Raw genomic sequence first — 27,360 nt, 5'->3', positions numbered from 1 at the left:
TTTTTTTTTTTTTTTTTTTTTTTTTTTTTTTTTTTTTTTAATTTTGAGCTTTATTAAAAGCTGGGCTTATTTCTTTTCACAATAGCCTGGTGGAATGTATTATGCCTCAGGTTCTAAATTCAGCAGTAATGAGTAAGATGTTCTCTGGGGGAGAACATTCTTTTTGCTTCAGAGCCATGGCACACTGCCTCTACTTATGTAACTTGTCATTTGAGCAATTTACTTGCTTAAACAATTTGCGAGGTTATATGACTTTGATCTGAAATGGTAGAATAACAGGTCAAACAAAGTGATGTCATTGACCCTATTTCATTTATGGTGTACTTGTAACCTCAGTCAGAGTGGATTTCCTTCTGTTCCACTTGTTTGGCTCAGGTACTGTATCCATATTGTAGACTTCATAGAAAAGTGATTGGCAGTGACTTCTACTATGTAGGATCTTCAAAAGTTTTTAGATAGCTTAGGCTACTGAATCCAAATCTGTGGAGATAAAGCTTAGACTGTTTATTTTTTGAGTTCCCCATGACTTTGATGTTCAGTGAAGTTTGGGACCATTATTAGGAACACCAATATCTAAAGTGATTTATGTATAAGCCTGCCCATGGGGTATGGAAAGAAAATATTGGAGTATTTCTTATTTATCTTTTATCTTTAAAAGATAAATTAAGCTTCACTAATATGTAACATATGGATTGGTGGTTTCCTTACTTGCACTTACATCAGAGGATCATGTATTATGTACAGTAGCCAGGTATTCTGAAGGAAGAATGGAGAGTTCCACAATAAAGATTGGTTGTAATACCATCTCTCTGTTAGAATATGGCATTTCTTAGGAGTTTATGCATACCAGTTATATGAATTTATATTGTATATCTATATAGGGGTGTGTGTGTGTGTGTGTGTGTGTGTGTGTGTGTGTGTGTTTCCATCATTTTGTTAGCCATGCTTATTCCAGGTGTGGATTGTTAAAAGGTTTATGTGAGGCACTGTTAACCTTGGCTTTATGGAATTTCATTTCATTTTTTTTTAATTGAGACTAGGTCTCCTGCTGTTGTCCAGGCTGGAGTGCATGGCACAATCTCGGCTCACTACAACCTCTGCCTCCCAGGCTCAAGTGATCCTTCTGCTTCAGCCTTCCAAGTAGCTGGGACTAAAGGTGTGCACACCCACGCCTGAGCGATTTTCTTGTATTTTTTGTAGAGACTGGGTTTGCCATGTTGCCCAGGCTGGTCTCAAACTCCTCAGCTCAAGTGTCCCGCCCACTTAGGCCTCTCAAAGTGCTGAGATTACAGGTGTGAGCCACTGCAGCCGGCCTGAATTTCTTTATCCTTTATGGTTATGCTTAAGCATGACTCCACACAAAAATTACTTGCCTTTTTTTTTGAACCTTGCAATCACTTAATTTTTTTTTAATTTTTAAAGTTTATGGGTACATAGGTGTCTATATTTAAGGGGTATATGAGATATTTTGACACAGGCATTCAATGTCTAATAATTACATCAAGGTTAATGGAGGTATCCATCACTTCAAGCATTTATCATTTCTTTGTGTTATGAACATTCCAATTATACTCTTAGTTACTTTAAAGTAACTAAGTTACTTTAAAGTGTGCAATAAATTATTGACTGTAGTCATCCTCTTGTGCTAGACCTTATTCATTATATCTAACTACATTTTTGTACTCATTAATCATCCCTGCTCCTGACCACCAACTATCCTAGCCAGCCTGTTGTAAACATCCTTCTACTTTCTACCTCCATGAGTTCTTGATTGTTTTAATTTTTAGCTTCCACAATTGAGTGAGAACATGTGAAGTCTTTCTATATCTGGTTTATTTCACTTAATATTCTCCAGTTTCATCCATATTATTGTGAATGACAGAATCTCACTCTTTTTTTATGGCTGAATAGTATTCCATTGTGTATAAGTACAACATTTTCTTTATCCATTTGTCTGTCCTTGAACACTTAGGTTGCTTCCAGATCTTGGCTATTGCAAATAGTGCTCTAATAAACATAGGAGTGCAGATATCTCTTTCATATAACTGATTTTCTTTCTTTTGGATATACACTCAGCAGTAGGATTCCTGGATCATATGTTAGTTCTATTTTTAGTTTGTTTAGGAACATCCATATTGTTCTTCATAGCAGCTGTACTAATTTACATTCCCACCAACAGTGTTTGAACGGTCCCCTTTCTCCACATTATTGCCAGCGTTCTTTATTGACTATCTTTTGGATATATCATCCTATCTCATTTAGGGTGAGATTATATCTCACTCTAGTTTTGATTTGTATTTGTCTGCTGATCAGTGACATTGAGCACATTTTCATATACCCGTCTGCCATTTGTATGTCTTCTTTTGAGAAATGTCTTCAGATCTCTTGCTCATTTCTTAAGTGAAGTATTAGATTATTTCCTATATAATTGCTTGAGCTCCTTTTATATTCTGGTTATTAATTCCTTGTCAGATGGATAGTTTTCAAGTGTTTTCCCCCTTTCTTTGTTGTCTGTTCACTTTGTTGATTATTTTCCTATACAGAAGTGTTTTAGCTTGATGTGAGCCCATTTGTCCATTTTTGCTTTGGTTGCCTGTCTTTTTGATTTGCATTTCTCTGATGATCAATGATGTTGAGCACCTTTTCATCTACCTGTTTGCCATTTGTGTGTCTTTTTTTTCAGAAAGGTCTGTTCAGATCTTTTGCCCGTTTCTTAATTGGATTATTATATTCTTTTCCAATTAAGTTGTTTGAGTCCCTTATATATTCTGACTATTAATTTCTTGTCAGATGGATAGTTTACAAATATTTTCTGTCATTTTGTGAGTCATCTTCACTTTGTTGATTGTTTCTAGAAGCCCAGACCAATGTCCTGGAGTATTTCTCCATTATTTTTAAAAATTTAAGTCTTCAATCCATTTTGATTTGATTTTTTTTTTTTTGAGATAGAGTTTCACTCTTGCCCAGGCTGGAGTGCAATGGCGTGGTCTTGGCTCACTGCCACCTCTGCCTCCCAGGTTCAAACGATTTTCCTGCCTCAGACTCCCAAGTAGCTGGGATGACAGGTGGCTGCCACCATGCCTGGCTAATTTTTGTTTTTTGTTTTTTAGTAGAGACAGGGTTTCACCATGTTAGCCATGCTGGTCTTGAACTCCTGACCTCAGGTGATCCACCCACTTCGGCTTCCCAAAGTGCTGGGATTACAGGTGTTGGCCACCATGTCTGGCCCTGATTTGATTTTTTTATATGCTGAGAGATAAGGGGCAAGTTTCATTTTTCTGCATATGATTATCCAGTTTTCCCAGCACTATTTATTGAGGTGACTGTCCTTTCCCGTGTTTGTGCTTGGCATCTTTGTCTCAAATGAGTTCACTGTAGATGTATGGATTTATTTCTGGCTACTCTATTCTGTTCCATTGGTCTATGTGTCTGTTTTTATGCCATTATCATGCTGTTTTGGTTACTATAGCTTTGTAATATTTGAAGTCAGGTAATGTGATTCCTCCAGTTTTGTTGTTTTTGCTTGGGATGGTTTTGGCTATTCTGGGTCTTTTGTGGTTCCATGTAAATTTTAGGACTATATTTTCCATTTATGTGAAGAATGTCTTTGTTATTTTGATAGGGATTGTAGTGAATCTATAGATTGCTTTAAATAATATGGATGTTTTAACAATATTGATTCTTCCAATTTATGAACATGGAATATCTTTCCATTTTTTGTGTGTGTGTCCCCTTCAGTTTCTCTCATCAGTGTTTTATAGCATTCATTGTAGAACTCTTTTACTTCTTTGGTTAAGTTTATATTTAGGTATTTTATTTTATGTAGAGGTATTTCATTTTATTTTATTTTGTGTATAGATCTCTTCTTTGGTTAAGTTTATACTTAGGTATTTTATTTCATTATTATAAATATTATAAGTGGAATTACTTTCTTGTTTCTTTTTTTTTTTGGATTATTTACTGTTTGCTTATAGAAATACCACTGATTTTTTAATGTGTGTGTGTGTGTGTGTGTGTGTTTTTATTCTTTAACTTTCCTGAATTTATTTGTCCTAATTTTTTTTGGTGAAGTCTGTAGGTTTTTTCCAATATATGATTATTTCAACTGCAAAGTAGGGTAATTTGACTTCTTCAATTTGGATGCCCTTTCTTTCTGTTGTCTAATTGCTCTAGCTAGGACTTCAGTTATGTGTTGAATAACAGTAGTGAAAATGGGCATCCTTAGTCTTGTTCTAGATTGTAGAGGGAAGGATTCCAGCTTTTCCCCATTCAGTATGATACTAGCTGTGGGTCTGTTTTATATTGCTTTTATTATGTTGAATATGTTCCTTCTATCCCAGTTTTTTTTAGGGTTTTTATCGTGAAGGGATGCTAATGTTGAATTGTACTGAATGCTTTTCCAGCATCAATCGAAATGATCATGATTTTGGTGCTTTGTTCTATTGATGTGATATGTCACATTGATTTGCATATGTTGAACCATCCGTGCATTCCTGGGATAAGTACCACTTGGTCAGGATGAGTGATCTTTTTAATATGTTATTGAATTTGGTTTGCTATTATTTTATGGAGGAGTTTTGCATCAGTGTTCATCAGGGATGTTGACCTAGAGTTTTCTTTTCTTTTTTTTTATTTGCGTTTTTCTGGTTTTGGTATCAGTGTAATACTGGCCTTGTAGAATGAGTTTGAAAGTACTTCTGTGTCCTCTATTTTTTGTAATAATTTAAGTAGTATTGATTTTACTTCTTCTATAAATGTTTCATACAACTCATCAGTGAAGCCATCAGGTTCTGGGCTTTTTCTGATGGAAGACTTCTTATTTTGGCATTGATCTCCTTACTTGTTATGGGTCCGTTCAGGTTTTGGATTTCTTCCTAGTTCAAATTTGTTGGTATGTGTCTAAGAATTTATTAGTTTCATCTAAGTTTTTCAATTTATTGTCATATAGTTGCTCATTGGTAGCCTCTACTGATCCTTTGAATTTCTTCAGTATTAGTTGTAATGTCTCCTTGTTCATCTCTGATCTTATTTGGGCCTTGTTTTTTTTTTTTTTTTTTGTTAGTCTGGCTAAAGATTTGTCAGGTTTTTTTTTTTAAATCTTCTCAATAAAACAACTTTTGGTTTTATTCATCTTTGTATTGTTTTCTTGACTTCAATTTTATTTATTTCTCTTCTCATCTTTGTTATCTTTTTCTAACTTTGGGTTTGATTTGCTCTTGCTTTTCTAGTTCTTGAACATGTATCATTAAACTGTTTATTTGATGTTTTTCTACTTTATTGATGTAGGTGCTTATTAATGTTGAATTCTATCTTAGTAGTGCTTTTGCTGTATCCCATAAGTTTTGATAGCTCATGTTTCCATTTTTATTTGTTTCGAGTTTAAAAATTTCCTTCTTAGTTTCTTTATTGACCCCAGTGGTCATTTAGGAGCATATTGTTTAATTTCTATGTGTTCGTATAGTTTCCAAAGTTATTCTTGTTATTAATTTCTAGTTTTATTCCATTGTGGTCAGAAAAGATACTTTACATGATTTTGTTTTTCAATTTCACAATACTATTTGTGGCCTAATCTTTGGTCTATCCTTGAAAATGATCTCTATGCTGAGGAGAAGAATGTGTATTTCTGCAGCTGTTGGATGAAATGCACTGTAAGTATCTATTAGGTCTATTTGTTCTGTACTGCTCATTACGTATTTTTGTTGATTTTCTGTCTGGATAATCTGTCTAATGCTGAAGGTGGGTTGCTGATGTCTCCAGCTATTATTGTCTTGGGGTCTATTTCTCACTTTAGCTTTAATAATATCTGCCTTTATATCTGCGTATGCCAGTGTTGGGTGCATATATATGTATAGTTTTTTATCCTCTTGCTGCATTAACCCCTTTATGTCATGACCTTATCCTTTTTATGGATTTTGTCTTGAAATGTGTTGTCACTGCTCCTGCTCTTTTTTGGTTTCCGTTGGCATGTACTATCTTTTCCATCCCCTTAATTTCAGTCTATGTCTGACTCTATAGGTGAAGTATGTTTCTTGTAGACAGCAGATAGTTGAATGTTGTTTCTTCAGTCTATTCAGCCACTGTCTTTTGATTGCAGAGTTTAGGCCATTTACATTCTATGTGATTATTGATAAGTAAGGACTTATTACTGCCATCTTGTTCATTGTTTTCTGGTTGTTTTGTGGTCTTCTCTACCATACTTCCTTCCTGTCTTCCTCTTTGTAAAAGTGATTTTTTTCTCTGGTAATATATTTTAAATTTTTTACTTTTTGTTTTTTGTATATCTCCTGTGAGTTATTGATATGAGGTTATCATGAAGCTTGCAGATAACATCTTACAACCCATTATTTTAAACTGATGAGAACCTAAGTCTGCAAAACAAACAAATCTAATAAAACTCTACACTTTAACTTCATCCTTCATGGTTTTATCTTTTGTTGTTTCTGTGTATATCTTATATGCTGTCTATGTGTTAAAATATGTTAGCATTATTTTGATAGCTTTATTTTTTAGTTTTTCTATTCAAGATGTGACTAGTGTACATACTATAATTACAGTGTTATAATATTCTGTCTTTGTTTGTGTACTTACTATTTACCAGTGAATTTTGTGTTTTCGAGATGATTTCTAAATCCTTTTCTTTCAGATTGAATAACTCCTTTAGCATTTCTTAGGGGGCAGGTTTGATGTTGATGAAATCCCTCTGATTTTGCTTGTCTGGGAAAGTCCTTATTTTCTCTTTCATATTTGAAGGATATTTTTACTGGATATACTATTCTAGGATATAAATTTTTTTCCTTCAGCACTTTAAATATGTCATGCCACTCTCTCCTAGCCTGTAATGTTTCCACTGAGAGTCTGCTGCTAGACTTATTGGAACGATTTTGTATGTTATTTGTTTCTTTTCTCTTGTTGCTTTTAGGATCCTTTTAAAATCCTTAACCTTTAGGAGTTTGATTCTTAAATGTCCTGAGGTAGTCTTATTTTGATTAAAACTGCTTGGTGTTCTGTAACCTATGTGTACTTGAATATTGGTATCTTTCTCTAGGTTTGGAAAGTTCTTTGTTATTATCTCTTTAAAAATCTTTGATTTTGATCTTTCTTTCTACCTCCTCTGAACCAGTAACTCTTAGATTTTCCTTCTCTATGGTTCATGTATACAGCATGTAATGAAATACACATATATTCTAGTGTGCTACTAGTAGCTACTAGAACCATTTAGGACTGGTTAGGGTTTAGAGTCAGCAGTTACAGAGCAATATTAAAAGAAGGTTTGACTCTAAGTTATGATTCTAAGTTAGAAATGAAAGACAACCTTGGGCCAGGCAAGTGAACCTGCTTTCTAAGCCAACTCCAGTTCCTTGAAAAGTTAAACATGGAGTTACTATATGACCCAGAAAGCCCATTTCTAGGAATGTACCCAAGAAAAGTGCAACTATATAAACTACACATGAATATATGAATATTCATAGCATTATTCATAATGGCCCTAAAGTAGAAACCACCCAGCTGGCCATTTAGCCAACTGACCATTTTTATTTTTATTTAATCATTCATGTTTATTTCTCCAACTAAAATTTGTGTTCCTACTATGCATAAGGCTCTTTTAGATGTTAGAGCTATAATGAGATAAAGGGCAGACATGGTTCTTACCCTCAGGAAATTTCCATTCTAAGTTGGCTTTCTTACCAAAAGGGCATTTTGCTTTTGCCTTTTTTTTTTTTTTTTTTTTTTTGGAGACAGAGTCTCACTTTGTCACTCAGGCTGGAATGCAGTGGTGTGAGCTCGGCTCACCGCAACCTCTGCCTCAGCCTCCCGAGTAGCTGGGACTACAGGCATGTGACACCACACACGCCTAAGTTTTGTAGTTTTAGTGGAGACAGGGTTTCACTATGTTGGCCAGGCTGGTCTCGAACTCCTGACCTCAGGTGATCCGCCTGCCTTGGCCTCCCAAAGTGCTGGCATTACAGGTGTAAGCCAGTGTTCTCAGCCTTATTTAACCATTAATGGTACACTTACCTGTTTTCAGTTGTGATGAAATCTACAAAGCAGAGATCTAAGTCACTTTGTGAATTTAGAGGATTTAAACTAATCTGAGAATGTCAGTAAAATTCTTATTATTAGTGAGATATTTTCTAATTGTTAATAATGAAGTTAATGTGGTGGGTTTATTGAGTGATTTTTGTTTCTCTTTCGTGACATTTTCCTGCCTCTCAGGTTTGTGTCCATTTGTTTTTATTCCATGCCTCCTTCTATATTTGACATCTTGATTTACTGTAAATATTTATTTTCATGTTTGTATTTCTGTGAGCTACTTTGGGGGCATAATCCCTTTCTAATTTCTTTCATAATCTCTAGTCCTAGTCCTCAATAGAGGGAAGAGTTTATTATGAGACTTCAGTGTCTGGTTGTTTATGAGACATTTTGAGTTGTCCAGTAAATGTCGAATTTCACATTCCCTCCCTCATTGTCTCAATCAATTTTTACTTATTAGAATATACATATTGGTTTTTAAAGTGCTTTTATTACATGACACACATGTGATGCTCAAAATTAGAAAATACGGATTAGCAGAGTTAGAAGCAAAAATTTACCCATATGTCACTATCCAGATATAACTCTAATAATAATTTGCCATATATAATTTCATGCCTTTTTCTGCACATGTCTGTATGTCTATGAGTATTTTTAGAAATGAGATTGTACTGCACATATTTATTATAACCTGATTCTTCTCCTCTTGATATATTTTATGCACCTTTTCCTGGATATATATGTGTGTGTGTGTGTGTGTGTGTGTGTATATGTATGGCACGTGGTATATCATTGTACATGCCATGTATTGTCCATTTACTGGTCCTTTATTGATGGATATTTTATTAGATTGTTTCCAATTTTTTAATGTCATCTACAGTGCTGCAGTGATCAGCTTTAGAGCTAAACCATAGTACATATCTCTTATTATTTCTTTATAATAAATTTTTAGAAATGGGGCTGCTGGTCCAATGATGCATAATTACCATTTATAAAGATTTCTCCCATATGGACTCCTACCTGTATTATGCGGGAGTGCTGCTTTCCCTATAAGCTCTTCTGCATAGGATATGTTTTTTTATATGTGTCTTCATTTTTTTTTGGAAAACATGGTTGACCATTGTAACTAAATTTCTGATTCTTTCATTTATGTACTAAATGTGAACTGTGTGCAAATGCTAACATAATAAGCATTATTGATGATTTCATTACAGCTATGTGAGGATAAACTATATGATGTATTGAAATAAATGTGAAAATAGAAGGAAATCTCAAATGTTTATTATGAATTTTTGCCCTAGAAATTTACATTTACTTTCTAGTAGTATGGACTTGGAGAGTTGTAAGGAGGAGTGCTCACACATCTTCTAGACTCAAGTTAGACATTTAGGCACATTTCTCAGGGTTTCCAGGCTAGAATATGTCTGTTTCAGTCATTATGTTGGAGAGCACTTCCTCAGCCACATGTGCCCTGTCCATTTATCTGTGGCTACACTTAGGTTTCTGAGTGTTGAAACTAAGAAATCACTGTGGAGAAATGCATACTCTTTATTTCTATGTGAAGTTTCTGCCCAGTTTTGCCTTTTTCACCTCCTGGAGATTAGGCTGCGGAGAATCAAAGGAAACTTCCGAATGTCCTTTATTCTCTTTCTTAAAGCTTAAAACCAGAACCAACCTAGATGGAAACAGCCAACATCTGGGTGCCCCTCTTTCTCTTTAACTGGACTTCGTCAGCTCCAGCCCCAAACTGTTTTAGCAGCCAAAAGCCCAGTACATAAGAGTGAGGATTAAAGAGAGTGAAGGAGAAATGAGAGCTTTTAAAATCTCTTTAATTCTAGTATTAGGCCTGGGAGCATTCTTCAAACAATGTTATGGGAGTTTCATGATTAGTACACTTGACTGTGTTAGATGAATCAGATGCCAAATGAGCACCCTATGTAGCAAGGCTTGTTAGACTCTAGAAATGGTGTTGATTAATGTAGAAAGTAGAGTGATTGCCATGTAAGTTGAATTCTGATGATACATATCCAGCGTAGTGCTGAAAATAGGTGGTGGTCCAATGTCCAGTTCATCATTGGAAAATTACCCTAAGTTAAAGAGTTAATGTAACAGAATGTAATCTTAATACTGTTGCCAAGAGAAGACATTTTAGTGCTTACCCATTGCCAAATACTATGCCAAGTCTTTTTATAAACGTCTTCACAGTAACTTTGTAAGGTTGTTATTAGTATTACCTTTCATGTTACAGATGTGGAGACTGAGGGTCACATAGCTACTTAGTGGCATGGGCAAAGTTTGACCTAGATTTCTCTGATTCCAAAACATCAGTTCCCCTGGTGTCAAGTAGAACCATGCTAAATCCAAGCTTTTTTGGTAAATAGCTTTATTGAGATAAAATTTATATATAATGCAATTCACCCATTCAAATCATGCAGTTCAGTTGTTTTCCCACAGACTTGTACAGTCATCACCACAAATAAGTTTGGAACATTTTCATCATCCCCAAAAGGAACTCTGCATTCCTTAGCTACTATCCTCACAATCCTTCATCTCTCCCTACCCCAGCCCTACACAACCAATAATCTACTTTTAGTTTCTATAGGGACTGTTTGGGACATTCTATGTAAATGGAATCATGCAGTATGTGGTATTTTGTGACTGGCTTCTTTCACGTAGCATAATGTTTTCAAGGTTCTTGCATGTTGTAGTGTGTTAAGTCTAAATTCTTATAATGCTGCTATTATTTTATTTGAGAACCTGCAGGAAGCTCTTTAGTCCATCTGCTCAGAATTTTTTTTATTTTTTTAGCTTCATGCAGTATTATTTCCTGGTCTGTGTTTATGGATTGTGTAGTTACCACCAGCCATATTATTTGGTTGGGTGTGACAAGAATAGTGGTTAATTCCTGGATTATGCTTTGGGAAAGGAGGGGCGATAATCATGCTTGGCAATAAGAGTATGTAAGATATCCTTGGAATTATATTAAGTTTTCCATGTAGAAGAGGTTTGGCTTTATTTTGCAAAATAAGAACAGCTGTAGTAAACCTCCAAGTTTCCCTGTAAAACAAAATTTAAGTGAGTGAATAGAAAAAACATAATTGTCAGTTCTTATGAAAGAATGATCATTTCGCCAAATGTCTTTAAAAGAGAAGACAATAATGTTAGATGTCATGTGAAAATAAAGTTTTTATGTAAGGTATAGGGAAGTGAAAAGCAAAATAAAATTAATTTTAATTATAGAAAAATGATTAAGGATCAAATTCATAAAATGAGTATATTTCTTTTAAAGTAAGACTCAAGTATTCTAAGAGTATGACAGGAAAGTCAGAAATTATGGGGTGTAGGGGCTAAGGGAAAACTTCCTCTCTGCTCTCCAAAGATTTGCTGAAAATCACTGACAAAAAGGGAGATTAGTAAGTGCATACAAATTTATTTGATCATAGTTTTACATGGTGTGGAGTCCTTCAGAATTAAGATCCAGAGATACAGGAGAAACAGTTAATTTGTATGCTTAGCTTCAAGAAAGTATGGGTGGCCATGTAGAAATATGACTGGACAAAACAGGCATGATTTGATGCTAATAGACTGAGTGGGGAAACCCAGCAAGGACTGTCCAGTTAAATTCTTCTTCGTCTCTCTGAGCTTGCATTCCCTCCTGGGTCTGGGTCAGGACCCTCTCTGGAATAGGGGTCTCATGGCCTACAGTCAACAGTGTAGGTCAGGTAGTTTCTTTATGGCCAGTTTTTACACAGAAAGGTGGTGGGGAGGGTTAGAGTAATATGTTTAGATCTTATTGCTGGTTTTGGGGAAAAGAGTTCTGGTTTCCATGGGATTCTAGTTTCTGTGGCTAGCCTCTAGGAAGACAGAGGGGTCAGAGACAAGAGGGTAAGAAAAGGTCAGAGAGAGCTGCTTCCAAGACCTTCATTTTGGGGTACCATTCTCTGAGACCTGTAAGGGGAAGAAAAGAAGGTTAAAAATCACTATAAACCACAGAGTTAACCACCGTGTATGTATAATGAGAAAGGAATCATGCTGTACACATTCTTTTGCAACTTGTTTTATCAGCCAACAGTTTACCAGGGGCACCAAGTCATGTTGGTAATCCACTTTTGTCATCTAATTGAATGAACAAATGGCTGTACTGTAGTTTATGAATTTCCTATTGTGGGATATTTAAGTTGTTTTCTATTATTATTATTTTTTTAAATAAATCACACTGTGATAAATGTTTTTGTATCTCTATGTTTGTAAGTGCCTTTATTATTGGGTAGATTTGCATTTCTGGTGAAACAGACAATTAGGTTTGAAAAGAATTGAGAAAAAAGCATTATTTCTCTGTACTCTCAGCTTATAATAGGCAAGCAGTTTAGACAGAAGGTGCTTTGTTTTATTTTAATTTGGACAAAATATATAAAAAAGGATTTTATTAATGGCCAAGCCAATATACTTTTCCAGTACCTCCTTCACTTCTCTTGAGTGAAAAGAGCCATGAAAAGCTTTCCTTATAGACATCTCCCTCCTCTCCTGGACTCTAGGACCTTCTACTTTCTTGGTTCTCCTACTTTGCTAACATTTCTTCTTGATGCCCTTTGTTTCCTCATCTTTTAAAATATATTTTCCACAGCATGTGGACTCTTTTTGAAATCAACCGTCTATCCTCTCCTTTCCCCCAACAGTTGCTGTCTGCTTTCTTGAAACTATATCTGTTTTTTTCTTCTTCTTCTTTTTGTTTTTTTTAACTATTGTTGTACTATAGATGTTTTTCTGCAGTATTCTAATATACTCAGTCAATCTTAATGTAGACTTCTGGGAATAACTTAACCAATATTAATAGCTCACTTACACTTGCAGAGTTTTTACATATAGAATTTTGAACTCTTTATTATTTGCTTAGGACAGCTTTGGTTTTGCTGTACTCTCAAGAGATTTGGGTCCAAAGAGTTAGCATCTTTAATTTGCAGTGAAAAAAATCACTAAAGCCATGGTCTACAAACTCATGAACATGGGGTATTTGAAGGCTTTTTAAGGGATAGGCAGCCATGTTAGCTTTAGTAACTACATTTCCAGATCTTCAACTTCACTATGTACTCTTCCCTGATATTTATCTGCATTAAACTGTTTCTCCTTTCCCAACTGTCCTTTCATAATTGCCTCCTTTCTATCCTACAAAAAGAAGGTGTATCTCTACTTGTAAATCTTTCTTAGTTCATTGCTCTCCGGTATAAAAATTTCAGGGCATTGAACAAAGAGACAATTCAAAATATTGATTTTTGGGGAAGCATTTTTTATCAAGGCACCATCTTGTTCTTCTACTGAGACCACACCATTTCCGATTTTTTAAACCTTTTATGTTTGGTAATTACTTACCAATATTTGTAATATTTATGTTTTGAGTAATTATATATTAGCAATAATCATAACAATGATGCAACTCAAAATTTAAACTCTTAGTCTTATGATCATAAGAAATAAAATAATTTTAATTTATAAATTTATTTTGTTATAGAGGCATATGAGGTGACCGATAGCAGACTCTGAACCATTAAATATATTAGAATACAATTATGAAACATAACTGTAATAGAAATACAATTTCTTTTCAAAACATTATATTATTTTATTTTTTATTTTCTTATTTTATAGATTTAGGAGGTACAAGTGCAGGATTGTCACATGACAGAAATACGCTGTCGAGGAAGAAAATATATACAATTTTGGAGTGTTAGAGACATCTTTTATATAGATTTTATGAAATGGATGATGGTAGATATAAAATTACTGTGGCATTTTATCTAATTGTATAAACTTATTAGAATGTTATAGCAATTTTATTTTAAAATAGAAGTATTTACCANAAAAACATTATATTATTTTATTTTTTATTTTCTTATTTTTATAGATTTAGGAAGTACAAGTGCAGGATTGTCACATGACAGAAATACGCTGTCGAGGAAGAAAATATATACAATTTTGGAGTGTTAGAGACATCTTTTATATAGATTTTATGAAATGGATGATGGTAGATATAAAATTACTGTGGCATTTTATCTAATTGTATAAACTTATTAGAATGTTATAGCAATTTTATTTTAAAATAGAAGTATTTACCATATGTTAGAAAACAAGTCTTCTGCAGTCTTTATGCTTTTAAATGCCAATTTACATGATTTTCAAAGCTTTTTTAGGAGTTGCATGAGCAAAAAGCATTTAAAGACTCCTACCTTCAGTTATGCTTCAAACTTGATTTTCTTTTATCATATATGATTTAATTGGCCTAATTTAAATTGGTATAATTGGAAGTTAAAAAGACACAAGAGTGTCTGGCACATAATTGCTCTTTAATATTATTTCCTCCAGGAACTCCTTTCTGATCTTTGCTCTCTTCCTTAACCAGGTAATCTCTCCGTCTATATCTAGTATGAAACTTCTGCAGTTTTGCTTAACACAAGGTTTTGTAATTCATGTTTATGTATCAGTCTCTACTACCTGATGCTAAGCTCCTTGAAGATAGAAAGTATGTTTTAGCAACTAACCTCCTCCCCCAAAGTGCCCAGCTTAGTACCTGGTACATAGCAGTTGCTAAGTTCACATTTCTTGAACTGAAGAATAAAGAAGATAAATAATTAGTCTTATGAAAATATTAGATAACCTTAAGTTGGTTTAAGTGTCAGGGTTTCTCTTGTCTATCTCTAGTGAAAACTTATTCCTTTGCATATTTTGTAGGAATAATTTCAAAAGTTACCACTTTCAAACAAAGTTGAAAACCATGAAAGGGTTTTTTTTCTTTTTTTTTTTTTCATTGGGGAATGGGGTGTTATTATTTAGTTCCACTGGTATATTAAAAAAAATTTTTCCATCTAGTGTCTTTATCTGAAAAGAAAGGGATTAGAAAATATGATGTCCCTGTTTCTAAAACCAGATTATCTGCGTACATGTTCTGACTTTTATCTTCATGCTTCCTTTAGGTGGAAGAGCAGTGTGGAAGGTTAAACTTTGGAATTAATTGTGAATTTGACTTTATGGCGGCAACACATCAGAATTCCTGATATTGGAACAATTCAAGTAAAATCCAGGACTTATTGCCGTCACATTTCTAATTTCCTACCTGTTTTTTGAAATTTTAAAGTAAATTCACTAATAAAGTCTAATATCTGGTAACTGAAAGTATGGTTTTATAACTAGCAGCTTCTGTGTCACCTGGCAGCTTGAAACAAGAATCTTAGGCTCTCCTCTAGACCTACTGAGTTAGAATCTGTAGTGCGATGAGATCCTTTCACCACAGGAGATTCAAGTGTACATTAAAGTTAAAGAAGCATTAGTCTAATCTGATTGCTTAGCTGTATCCAGTTAATAATCACATAGTCTAGTTCAGTAGTTGGCAAACCATGGCTGACTCTTCCAATCCAGCCCACTACCTTTTTTTGTAAGTAAAGTTTTATTGGAGCACAACCATGCTCATTTGTTTATGTATTGTCCATGGCTGCTTTCTTGCTACAGTGATAGAACTGAGTAGTTGTAATAGTGACCATGTGGCCCTTGAAACCTAAAATGTTAGTTCTCTGGCCCTTGACAGAAAATGTGCTCTGCCCTGTCCTAGCTGGTGATAGGTCAGTTACCACCTTTGAGATGAGTGCTTTTTTATGCCAAGCACTGTTCTAGATGCTGCATTTGTTTGGCTGGAAAAATCTTGTTTATCCTTGTTTAAACCTTGCTTTGGGGAACTATTTTGTTGTGATTCACTAGCTTTCTAGCACTGAAGAACAAAGTAATTCCTAAGAAGTTTTACTAAAATGTTTCCTTTTTCTCTCTTGAACTTGTAGATTATAGGTTTTGTCTTTAGTCTTGATTTTCTTAAGAAGAAACTTGTTTGTTTCTATGAAAAGGGACCACAGGAATGTTTGTTCCTTGTTATTAGGGGGTTGTAATTAGTTGTGTGAGCCACTCAGGCTTAAAAGACTGATCTTTCCTATTGTTTATCCATGAAGAATTCATCAGTTCTGTTATCCCCAGATCTGTGGATACTTAGGGTGGGGTGGGAGGATAGAGGAATCATTTTCATTGAACATGTAATCAGGTTATGTTTCAGTAACTCTCAACATTGGTTACTTAGAAATGCATTCATGGAATTCTATCTTTGTAAAGTGGACTAAACTCAGTAGGTATTTCTAAAAACTTTATCTTTGAAGTTTAAAGTGTCTCTCTAAATTGTTCTTAGTGTCTCTGAAGTGACTGCCTAATTCATCAATTGTTTTTGATACACAGCATATTGATTTTAAATATGAAATGACAGTAAACTATATTTCTCAGTCTCTTTCTACAGTTCACCTATAGCCTCTTTAGCCCTTTTTAACATTAAATGGGTGATATTTTACTCTTGTTGCTAGTAAATACTCAATTTGCTTTACTTTTAATTTTGTATCTGCTGAACAACTTCCCAGTAGTTTGATTTATTGAGTCTTAAGCTATGTTGATTGAATTTCTGTAATTTTCCTTTATTATCTTGGAGTCTAATCTCTATTAGAAAAGAGGAAGGAGCTGGCCTTTACAAAAAAATTTCCTCTCTTTTTTTTAGGGGAATAAAGCCCTAATCATTTTCTTCTCAAGGTATTTTTTGACATATTCTTCCTATGAATTTGCTAGTTCATCCTGGAAGAATGTCCACCAAAAAATAGATAATTCATACAGATAGAATCTGGCAAAACTGAAAAGTGAATGTCCCTGTAGGGAGTTCTTTGTGTCATTCTTTCTCTTCCTGCAGAGAAATCAATGGAATTTGCATTGGAAAATACTGTTTCTTATGGAAGTATCATAGGGAACTGTAACTTCTCACTTGGGGGAATAAAAAAGAAACCTAACATCTCTGGCTGTTGAGTAGTGAGTCTCTCGGGTGGCTTGATAGTCTAGATCAATCGGTTTAAAAATGTCTCTGTTTTACTTGTGTCACACAAATCTGAACCTCTTCTATTCAGATATTAGAATTGTAAGTGTGTACTACAAACTGCCAAATAGTTTTTCAGAAATACAGAATAATTTAAAAAGTTTCTTTTACACCTCTTTTGGAAATGTCATGGTGATGTTAAGGGTTGTTAATATGAGAGTAGCTTTACTACAACAAGTCCAGATATTTTTGATTCTCTAAAGCATAGTTTGGGATTTAGATATGTTCATCTACATTCTTTGCCATGAACAGGACAAAAGTTGTCCAACTATATTAGAAAATCATCAGAATTACTACTAAATTATAATCATTTAGATTATAAGTGAATTTTAAAAGGTACTTCAATATCTGTTTCTCTTTTTTTCTTTTCCCCTACAACACTGCCTTGATAATAAACTAGTCTCAGACATTAAAAGGCTGTGGAATTGCTTAAATAAACCTGTGCTAGTCATTTTTAAAAATACTTAACAACCCCTAACCCTATATTATTAGGATAAGAAAGAATGTTATTTTTCTCATTGTTTCTGCTCCATTGATTGTGTCTCTTCAAACTCTCTTTTATCCCGTTATTGTGTTTTGGTAACAGAAGCATCCTGTTTTATGAATTGTGTGCGCTGCATTAGCTTAAGAGGGCTTCACTGTGTGATGATGACTTGAGTCCTTTAATTGCGAAGGCAGTTTCTTTTACCTTCATTATGAAAAGGGCAGATAAGGCAGTTTTCATAGCCTAAAGGTTTTTTTATAAAGCTTTCCCTCTGTTGGAGTAAAGAATCAGGACAAAAGGAGTAGGCTGTTCTCAGGAATTTCTAGAAATAGCTTTTGAAAGTAAAATTAGGAGATAGCTCTCTGTTCCTCTGCATAAGAACAAAGTCATTTTTACAGCACAGGAATTAGAAGGAAAAGCTCTGATTCTTCTGGGGTTCACTATTTTTTTTTTCTATTGGTTATAACAACAATAGCTATATTTTTCAGTGTATAAAGTAGGTTTATGTACAGTGTCTCCATATGGGCTTTACTGGTAACCTTGTGCTGTACATAGAGCAGGTGTTACTAGTATTATTTCCATTTTGCAGCTGGGGAAACAGATTGAGGGAAATTATTTACTTCACCATAGTCACATAGCTACCAAATCAGAGACCTTGATTTCTGTCTTTAAAATGTGCTCTTCCCAGCATACCACACTGCATAAAGTCTTCTTTAATCTGTACTGTTTAGTGTTGGTAAGATTCTTGTGGAAGAATAACATGGGAAATTGGTAAGATTCTTGTGGAAGAATGACATGGGAAAAGTATCATTCTTCCCCAGCAACAAAGTACGCATAACATAAACACTTAGGATGAAATGACTTCTTCAGTATCTTAGAGACAGACTCAGAGCATTCTCAGTCATTTGTACATAAATATTCATTTTTTTTTTTTTTTTTTTTGAGACGGAGTCTCGCTCTGTCGCCCGGGCTGGAGTGCAGTGGCCGGATCTCAGCTCACTGCAAGCTCTGCCTCCCGGGCTTACGCCATTCTCCTGTCTCAGCCTCCCGAGTAGCTGGGACTACAGGCACCCGCCACCTCGCCCGGCTAGTTTTTTGTATTTTTTAGTAGAGACTGGGTTTCACCGTGTTAGCCAGAATGATCTCGATCTCCTGACCTCGTGATGCGCCCGTCTCGGCCTCCCAAAGTGCTGGGATTACAGGCTTGAGCCACCGCACCGGGCAATATTCATATTTTGTATGTGGATGATTTCTAGGTATTATCCTGCATGGTTGATTGATTGATTACATGTTTTGCCCCTACTTTTCAATGGTAGATTTAGCATTGTGGGATGGCAGTTTCCTTAGAACTTTTGAATTCCTAATCTAAAATCACTGCATACCCATTGATTTGCATTTTTAATAATTCAACTAATTTTCACAGAATTAAATTAATATTTAAGTTAAACTTGAATATGCTTTACAAAGAATGGCAATAGACAGCTTTTTTTTTTTAATTTAAAAGGAAAAAATGTCATACCTGGAAGAATGCAAGCATTAAACCATACAAACTATAGTCTAACCAATTTAATTGAGTTATATGGAAAAAATTGTCACAGGAAAAGTTACTTCATCATTATAATTTTATTTATTTATTAAAACTTCCCATATATATAGAAATGATGTGGTGTAAATGGTGATAATAAAAAGGGGGGGTGAATCCTATTCCTTTTCCTCATTTTTCTATGTTAAATATGAATATGTAGTTATTAAACAAATATGTTGTCAAGGAACTAGCAGAAGAGATGAGACTGGAGGAATAGATAGAAGGCAGATCATGAAAACCTTGAAAGCCATATTAAGTGTTTTTTCCTTGTCTCTGAATAAGTTGTTTTTTATTTTTATTATTTTCAATTTTTAAAATTTAAAAAATTTAGTTATGGGTACATAATGGTTATTTATTTATGGTGTGCATGTGATGTTTTGATATAGTCACACTGTGTAATGATCAAATCAGGATAACTGGGGTATCCATCACCTCAAGCATTATAATTTCTCTGTGTTTGGAACATTTCAATTATACTCTCTTAGTTATTTTGAAAATGCAAAATAAATCATTGTTAACTGTTGTCACTCTATTGTTCTATCAAATGCTAGCTCTTATTCTCACTGTATTTTTGTACCCATTAATCATTTCCGCTTTATTCCCCAGCTCCTTGCCATCCTTTGCAGCCTCTGGTAACCATCATTCTACCCCTATATTCTTTCTTTTCTTTTTTTTTTTTTTTTTTAAGTGCTTCCACATATGAGAACATGCAACATTTGTCTTTCTTTTCCTGGCTTGTTTCACTTACTATAATGTCCTCTAGTTCTGTCTATGTTGTTGCAAATGATAGGATTCCATTCTTTTTTATGGTTAAATAATATTCCATTGTGTGTATATACCACATTTTATTTATTCATTCATCTGTTGATGGACACTTAGGTTGCTTCAAATTCTTGGCTATTGTGAATAGTGTTGCAGTAAACATGGGAATGCAGATATCTCTTTGATGTACTGATTTCCTTTCTTTTGGATATGTATTCAGCAGTGGGACTGCTGGATCATATGGCAGTTCTATTTTTAGTTTTTTTGAGAAAACTCTATAGTCTTCTCCATAGTGGCTGTACTAATTTACATTCCTACCAACAGTGTCCGAGGGTTCCCCTTTCTCCACATTCTCACCAGCATTCATTATTGCTGAACGTTTGGATAAAAACCATTTTAACTGTGGTGAGATAATATCTCATTGTAGTTTTAATTTGCATTTCTCTGATGATAATGAGCATTTTTCATATACCTGCTAACCATTCATATGTCTTCTATTGAGAAATGTCTATTCAGATTTTTTGCCCAGTTTTGAGTGGAAAATCTTATTTCTTATTGAGTTGTTTGAGCTCCATATATATTCCGTTTATTAATTCCTTGTCAAATTTATAGTTTGCAAATATTTTCTCTTATTCTGTAGATTGTCTCCTCGCTTTGTTGATTGTTTCCTTTGCTGTGTAGAAGCTTTTTAGTTTGATGTGTGATCCTGTTTGTCCATTTTTGCTTTGATTGTCTGTACTTTGGAGGTATTACTCAAGAAATCTTTGTCCCGACTTATGTACTAGAATGTTTCCCCAATGTTTTCTTATAGTACTTTCATCCTTTCAGGTGTTAGATTTAAGTCTTTAATCCATTTTGATTTGATTTTTATGTATGGTGAGAGATAGTGGTCAAGTTTCACTCTTCTGTATATATTTACCCAGTTTTCTCAGCCCCATTTATTGAAGATTGTCCTTTCCCAATGTATGTTCTTGGCACCTTTGTCAAAAATGAGTTCACTGCAGATATGTGCATTTATTTCTGCATTCTCTATTCTGTTACATTTGTCTATGTGTATGTTTTTATGCCAGTGCCATGCTGTTTTGGTTACTATAGCTCTGTAGTATAACTTGAAATCAGGTAGTATGATTCCTCCAGTTTTGTTGTTTTTGCTCAGGATGGTTTTGCCTATACTGGGTCTTCATGCTTCTGTATAAATTTTAACATTATGTTTTCTGTTACTGTGACGAATGTAATTGTTATTTTGATAGGGATTGCATTGAATCTATAGATTGTGGACATTTTAACAATATTGATTCTTCCAATTTATGAACATGGAATATCTTTCCATTTGTTTTTTTCTATGTGTCCTCTTCATTTTCCTTCATCAATGTTTTTTAGTTTTCATTGTAGGGATCTCTCATTTATTTGATTAAGTTTATTCCTATGTATTTTATTTTATGTGTAGATATTGTAAATGGAATTCCTTTCTTGGTTTCTTTTTCAGATTGTTCACTGTTGGCATATAGAAATGCTACTGATTTTTGAATGTCAATTTTGTATTCTGCAACTTTCCTGAGTTTAATGGTCCTAATTTTGTTTTGGTAGAGTCTCTAGGTTTTTCTAAATATGAGATCATATCATTTGGAAACAAAAATAATTTTACGTATTTTTTTCCATTTGGGATGCCCTTTTTTCTTTTGCTTGATTGCTCTAGCTGGGATTTTCTGTACTATGTTGAATAATGGTGAATGTGGGTATTCTTGTCTTGTTCCATATCTTAATGGAAAAGCTTTCAGTTTTCTTCAGTATGCTGCTAGCTGTTGATCTGTCTTATATGGTTTTTATTGCGTTGAGGTATGTTCTTTCTGTACCCAGTTTTTTTTTGTGTGTGTGAGTTTTTTTTTTTAATCATGAAGGGATGTTGAATTTTATTGAATTCTTTTTCAGCATCAGTTGAAATGATCATATGGTCTTTGTGCTTCATTCTGATATAACATATTGCATTGATTGATTTGCATATGTTGAACCATCCTTGCATCTCTGGGATGAATCCTACTTGATCATGAGGAATGATCTTTTTAATGTATTGTTGAATTTGGTGTCGTGGCATTTTATTGAGGTTTTGCATCTATGTTTCTCAGAGATATTGGCCTGTAGTTTTCTTTTTACAGTGTGTCTTTGTCTGCTTTTGGTATCAGGGTGATAATAGCTTCATAGAATGGGTCTGGAAGTACTCCCTCCTCTTCTATTTTTTGGAATAATTTGAGTAGGATTGATATTAGTTCTTCTTTAAATATTTGGTAGAAATCAGCAATGAAGCCATCAGATTATGGGCTTTTATTGATGGGAAACTGTTATGGCTGCAATCTCACTACTTTTTATTGGCTGATTAAGGCTTTAGATTTCTTTTTGATTCAATCTTGGTAGGCCATATGTGTCTGCAAATTTATCTGTTTCTTCTGGGTTTTCCAATTTATTGTCTATAGTTGCTCATAGTCTTCTCTAATGATCCTTTGAATTTTTGTGGTATTGTACTTTGTGAATGTTTTTTGTAATGTCCCCTTTTTCATCTCTGATTTTATTTATTTGAATGTTCTCTCTTTTTTTCTTAATTAGTCTGGCTAAAGGTTTGTTGATTTTACTCATCTTTTCAAGAAACCAACTTTTCATTTCATTGATCTTTTTATTGTCTTTCAGTCTTCATTTACTTCTGCTCTGATCTTTGTTTCTTTTGTTCTACTTATTTTGGGTTTGATTTGCTATTTTCTAGTTCTTTAAGATGTATTGTTCAGTGGTTTGTTTGAAGTTTTTCTACTTTATTGATGTAAGCACTTTATTGGTATCAGCTTTCCTCTTAATACTGCTTTTGCTGTATCCCATATGTTTTAGTATGTTTGTGTTCTTCATTTGTTTCAAGGAATTTTCACTTTCCTTTTAATTTTTTCATTGGTCTTTCAGGAGCATGTTGTTGAATTTCCATATGTTCCTATAGTTTCCAAAATTATTCCTGTTATTGATTTCTAGTTTTATTCCATTGTGGTCAGGAAAGCTACTTGATATGATTTCCATTTTTATAAATTCTTTTAGACTTGTTTCGTGGTCTATCATATGGTCTATCCTTGAGAGTATTTCATTTGCTCCTCAGCACTCTTAAGATCTTATTGCATGGTCTTTTTGTCTTAATTTTGAAAATATTGGCCGGGCACGGTGACTCATGCCTGTAATCCCAGCACTTTGGGAGGCCGACACCGGTAGATCTCCTGAGATCAGGAGTTCAAGACCAGTCTGACTAACATGGTGAAACCCCATCTCTACTAAATCCCAAAAAAAACATTAGCTGGGCGTGGTGGCACATGCCTGTAATCCCAGCTCCTTGGGAGGCTGAGGCAGGAGAATTGCTTGAACCCAGGAGGCAGAGGTTACAGTGAGCTGAGACTGCACCATTGCACTCCAGCCGGGCAACAAGAGTGAATCTCCATCTCAAAAAAAAAAAAAAAAAGAAAAGAAAAGAAGGAAAGAAAATGTTATTCTCAGTTGTTCCTTTTCAGGTAGCCTGTGTTTTTTCCCTTTAGCTTTGAGGATTGTTGTTTTGTCTTTGGTGTTTAATGATCATATTATAATGTATTAATATATAAGCTTATTTGTATTACAAGTTAAGTTAGAGAATTAATGTATTTTATTAATTTTGGAAATTCTTAGCCATTACTTTTTTGACTAGTGTTTTTTTTCTATTCTTTAAAAAAATTTATTTTGAAATTACTTTAAACTTATGGAAAGTTTGAAGGATGTATACATAGAATGGAGTATTATTTGGCAATAAAAAGAAGTGAGCACTAACACATACTACAACATGGATGAACCTTGGAAAAGGTACACTGACTGATAGAAGCCAGACACCGAAGAGCACATATTATATTATTCTATTTATAGGAAATGCCCAGAATAGGCAAGTTTATATATAGAGAAAGTATATTTGTGGTTGCCTATATTTGAGGAGCTTAGGGGGCAATCAAGAATGATGAATGATTATGGTTTTTTTGGGAGGAGGTGATAAAAATGTTTCAAACTTGAATGTGATGGTTGTGTGGCTTTATAAGTATACCAAAAACCAGTGAATTGTACACTTTACATGAGGAATTGTATGGTATTTGAATTATATATCAAAAGAGCTGTTGTTAAAAGAGAAAATAGATAATTATTTCATGTTTTTTCACCCTTCTTCCCCTATTATTAACATCTTGCTTATGTAACTATAATACAGTTATTAAAACTAAGAAATTAATATTGGTGCAGTGCTGTTAACTGAATTATGGACATGTGTGTTTAAGATGTCCTTTTTCTGTTCCAGGATCCCATGTTGCATTTAGGTGTCACATTTCTTTATTAGCCCGTTTTCATACTGCTGATAAAAACATATCCAAGACTGGGCAATTTACAAAAGACAGAGGTTTAATTGGACTTACAGTTCCACGTGGCTGGGGAAGCCTCACAATCATGGCCTTTTCTTCTGCCCTAGGAGACTTTAATTGTTTGAGAATAGTGCAAAGCTCTCTTATTAGTTCCTCAGTCTCTTGGCCTTTGTCCCTGTTCTGCACTGTTTTCTTTGTTTTGCTTTGTTTTTGTTGTTGTTTTTGAGACAGAGTCTCGCTCTGTAGCCCAGGCTGGAGTGCAGTGGCATGATCTCGGCCCACTGACACCTCCGCCTCCTGGGTTCAAGCGATTTTTGTGCCCCAGCCTCCCCAGTAGCTGGGGCATGTGCTTCTACACCTGGCTAATTTTTATTTTAGTAGAGAGGGGTTTCACCATGTTGGCCAGGCTGGTCATGAATTCCTGACCTCAAGTGATCCACCCGCCTTGGCCCGCCAAAGTGCTGGGATTACAGGCATGAGCCACCACGCCAGGCCCAAATGAATCTGTTGGGAATAGCTTTTAAACTGTTTTGTGTTTCTTAACTTGAAATCTCTATAGCCTACCTTTTCTTTTAGATTTGGTTCCAACTGCTCTGATACTCTAGATATTTTGTGATCTACCAGCCTTTCCCCACCAATACTCATGCTTTTGTACCTGCAACATGTTGTTTTGTGTTTGACTTGTGCTTTCCATTTTCTTGTGGCATGGCTGTGTGATTTCTATTCATTCTTTCTTCAAGTCTCTTCCCAAGCCTTATCGTCTCTTGATACCCTCCCTGATGACTCCCGCCCACTGACTTATCTTTCCTCCATAGATTCCTCTTGAAACTATTTTCTGTTGAAATAGTTTAAAATCATATCATGTACCTTTTTGTTTCCAATAATTTAGAATGGTGTATCTTTTTCTTCCTTTACAATAAGGTGTCAAGTTTTTGAAGGATTAGATCATCTTTATATTTGATTGTTTTTTCTCTGAGTACTGTGTACCACTCTGGGTATGCAACTGTGCTGAATTGATAGCTTTTAGAGAATTGGTTTGGGTTTTATTTCAAATGCTGATGATTTATAATATCAGAGTTACTTCTTTGTGTAAATGTGCCTACTGTCATGCCTGGTCTACAGTACTGCCCTTAGGAAAGGTTAGTTGAACCCAAATCATGTAGGGGATCCCAAATCAAAGAGTATTTATTATTCTACTGTTTCACGGGAAGTATAAAGTAACAGCAAATGCACTGAATCCAAGTTTTCTCAGAAATACTCTGTCTACTGTCTTTTCTTTGAACCTCTTCTTAATCTGTCTCCTTAAGTATATATTACTCATTTATCTTTGACATTTTAAAATTTACTACCTTATGTAGTTTTTCTAAATAATTTATACTTGTAGATAGAGAATAATTGTATGTGTTAATTACAGCTTAAAAGAAGAGATTGGAATATTTTAGAAAGATCAATTCTTGTTAAAGCCTATCTAATTGATCTGTGTTTACATTCTTCCTATCTAAGTCTTAAAATTTTCATAAAACATCTATCAGTGAAAACATCATCAGTGTTAGCTGGAATTGAACTTAAGAAGACATTTGTCTATCCCTAAAACCAGATATTGAAATGAATCAAGAATACCTGGCTTAAGAAAATTGGGTCAAGTTAGAAATGATATAACATTTTTGCTGGGCTTTAGATTTATTTTATCATTAATGACCTCTTAAAAAACCGGAATTGACTTTTAAAACGTCTTAAATTATTATATAAAATACTACAGTTATTCTCCTGCCTCTTAAAAGCTTGTAAGGTGATTTGAGAATGTTTGATTTATATATGTTAACACTCCAATTTTCTGAGTGGTGATATTGTTTCAACAGGGCTGAAAAACTCTAAAAAATGTGGATACCTGGCTTTAGAAATGTGCTAGCATTATCTTATCCACTTTGTTTCAGGGACTGGTTCTTAAACAATGTACAAAGCTAGATAATCTGGAGTTAATTTTGTGTGTGTCGGTTTGAGTGAGAGCTTATGTGCTTAGGAGAGAGTTATTTACTTGGCTAACTAAAAGCGAAGTAGTAAAAAAGCAATTGTGTGAGGCAGGCACAACGTCAACAGTTTACATTGGTTTAAGTAATTTCATTTGAGGTGTGGTACCTTATTAAATCCTATCTTCTAGGCATAGTCTTATTTTTTTCCTAAGTTTCCTTATAATAAAATATAGTACTCTTACTTAATGGCTTTATATATGTTGGGGTCTTGTTCGGTGTTGACCTTTTTTATTTGCTTCACAGGTTGTTTGCATTCGCTCTACTTGGAATGCTCTCTCTCCAAAGCTGAGTTGTGACACAAGACCTCTCATTTTGAAGACACTGAGTGAACTATTTTCTCTGGTTCCTTCCTTAACAGTCAATACAACTGAATATGAGGTATGCATTTGGAGCTCAGCACATTGCCTGCTTCTTCATTGGAAAGATGTGTGTTATCGTAACTTTTGGAATAAATATTCCTAATCTTTTGTTGTTGTTCTGAGACCATGTTGATCTGTTTATGGACTCTTAGGAGTAGAAGGATAGCTCCTCATCAATCTTGTGTCTAAAACTTATTTACATAAGGGATACCACCTTTTGATTATGAGCGTATTGTCAAGATTTTAAAGTCATTGTCGTAAAACTAGTGTTTCCAAAATAATAGAATTCATAAAGCCAACAATTTAAAATCTTTTTTTTAGTGTTTTAAATTCTAAAAAATAAGCCACAAAGACATGAATAAAGGCAGGACAGACTCTCCAAACTTTGTGAATTACTCAGTGTTTGTCATTGTAATGAGTTTAAATACTTGGTGGAAGATTCTTTGTAATAAGATTCATATATTACTGCTTAATGTTTTTTTCATTATCTCTTCTTTGAGTGAAATGCATCAGAGGGTAGTGAATTACATTTATGCCTCTACATTTGTAAGCCATGTTTTTTTTCATGCTCACCATTTTTCCTTTTCCCTCAAAGAGCAGCAGTTGATTTTCACTTGCAGTCTTGTTGAACTTCTCATTTGATTTAGTCCTTCACAGACTTTGATAAACTGCCATTCCAGCCATCAGATTCCAATAATAGTCCCTTATATATTTTAGATCATCTGATTAAGACAGGCTTAGAAGATACTTCAGCTCATTCTAAATGCTGCACAATAAATA

General features: G+C 34.3%; 1 protein-coding gene across 1 annotated transcript in view; it reads left to right on the top strand.

Moving 5' to 3' along the window:
* The window catches only part of FOCAD (focadhesin), a 318,600-nt gene that overhangs the window by 159,697 nt on the left and 131,543 nt on the right, over nt 1-27,360 (top strand). The window contains 1 exon segment of the mRNA XM_017886722.1: nt 26,465-26,599. Within this exon segment, the coding sequence (XP_017742211.1) occupies nt 26,465-26,599 (135 nt within the window).

This window comes from Rhinopithecus bieti, unplaced genomic scaffold, assembly GCF_001698545.2.
Source record: "Rhinopithecus bieti isolate Rb0 unplaced genomic scaffold, ASM169854v2 scaffold_15368, whole genome shotgun sequence".
NCBI lineage: Eukaryota > Metazoa > Chordata > Mammalia > Primates > Cercopithecidae > Rhinopithecus > Rhinopithecus bieti.
Note: the sequence above shows the minus strand (reverse complement) of the source record. Positions and strands in the feature narration are given on the sequence as shown.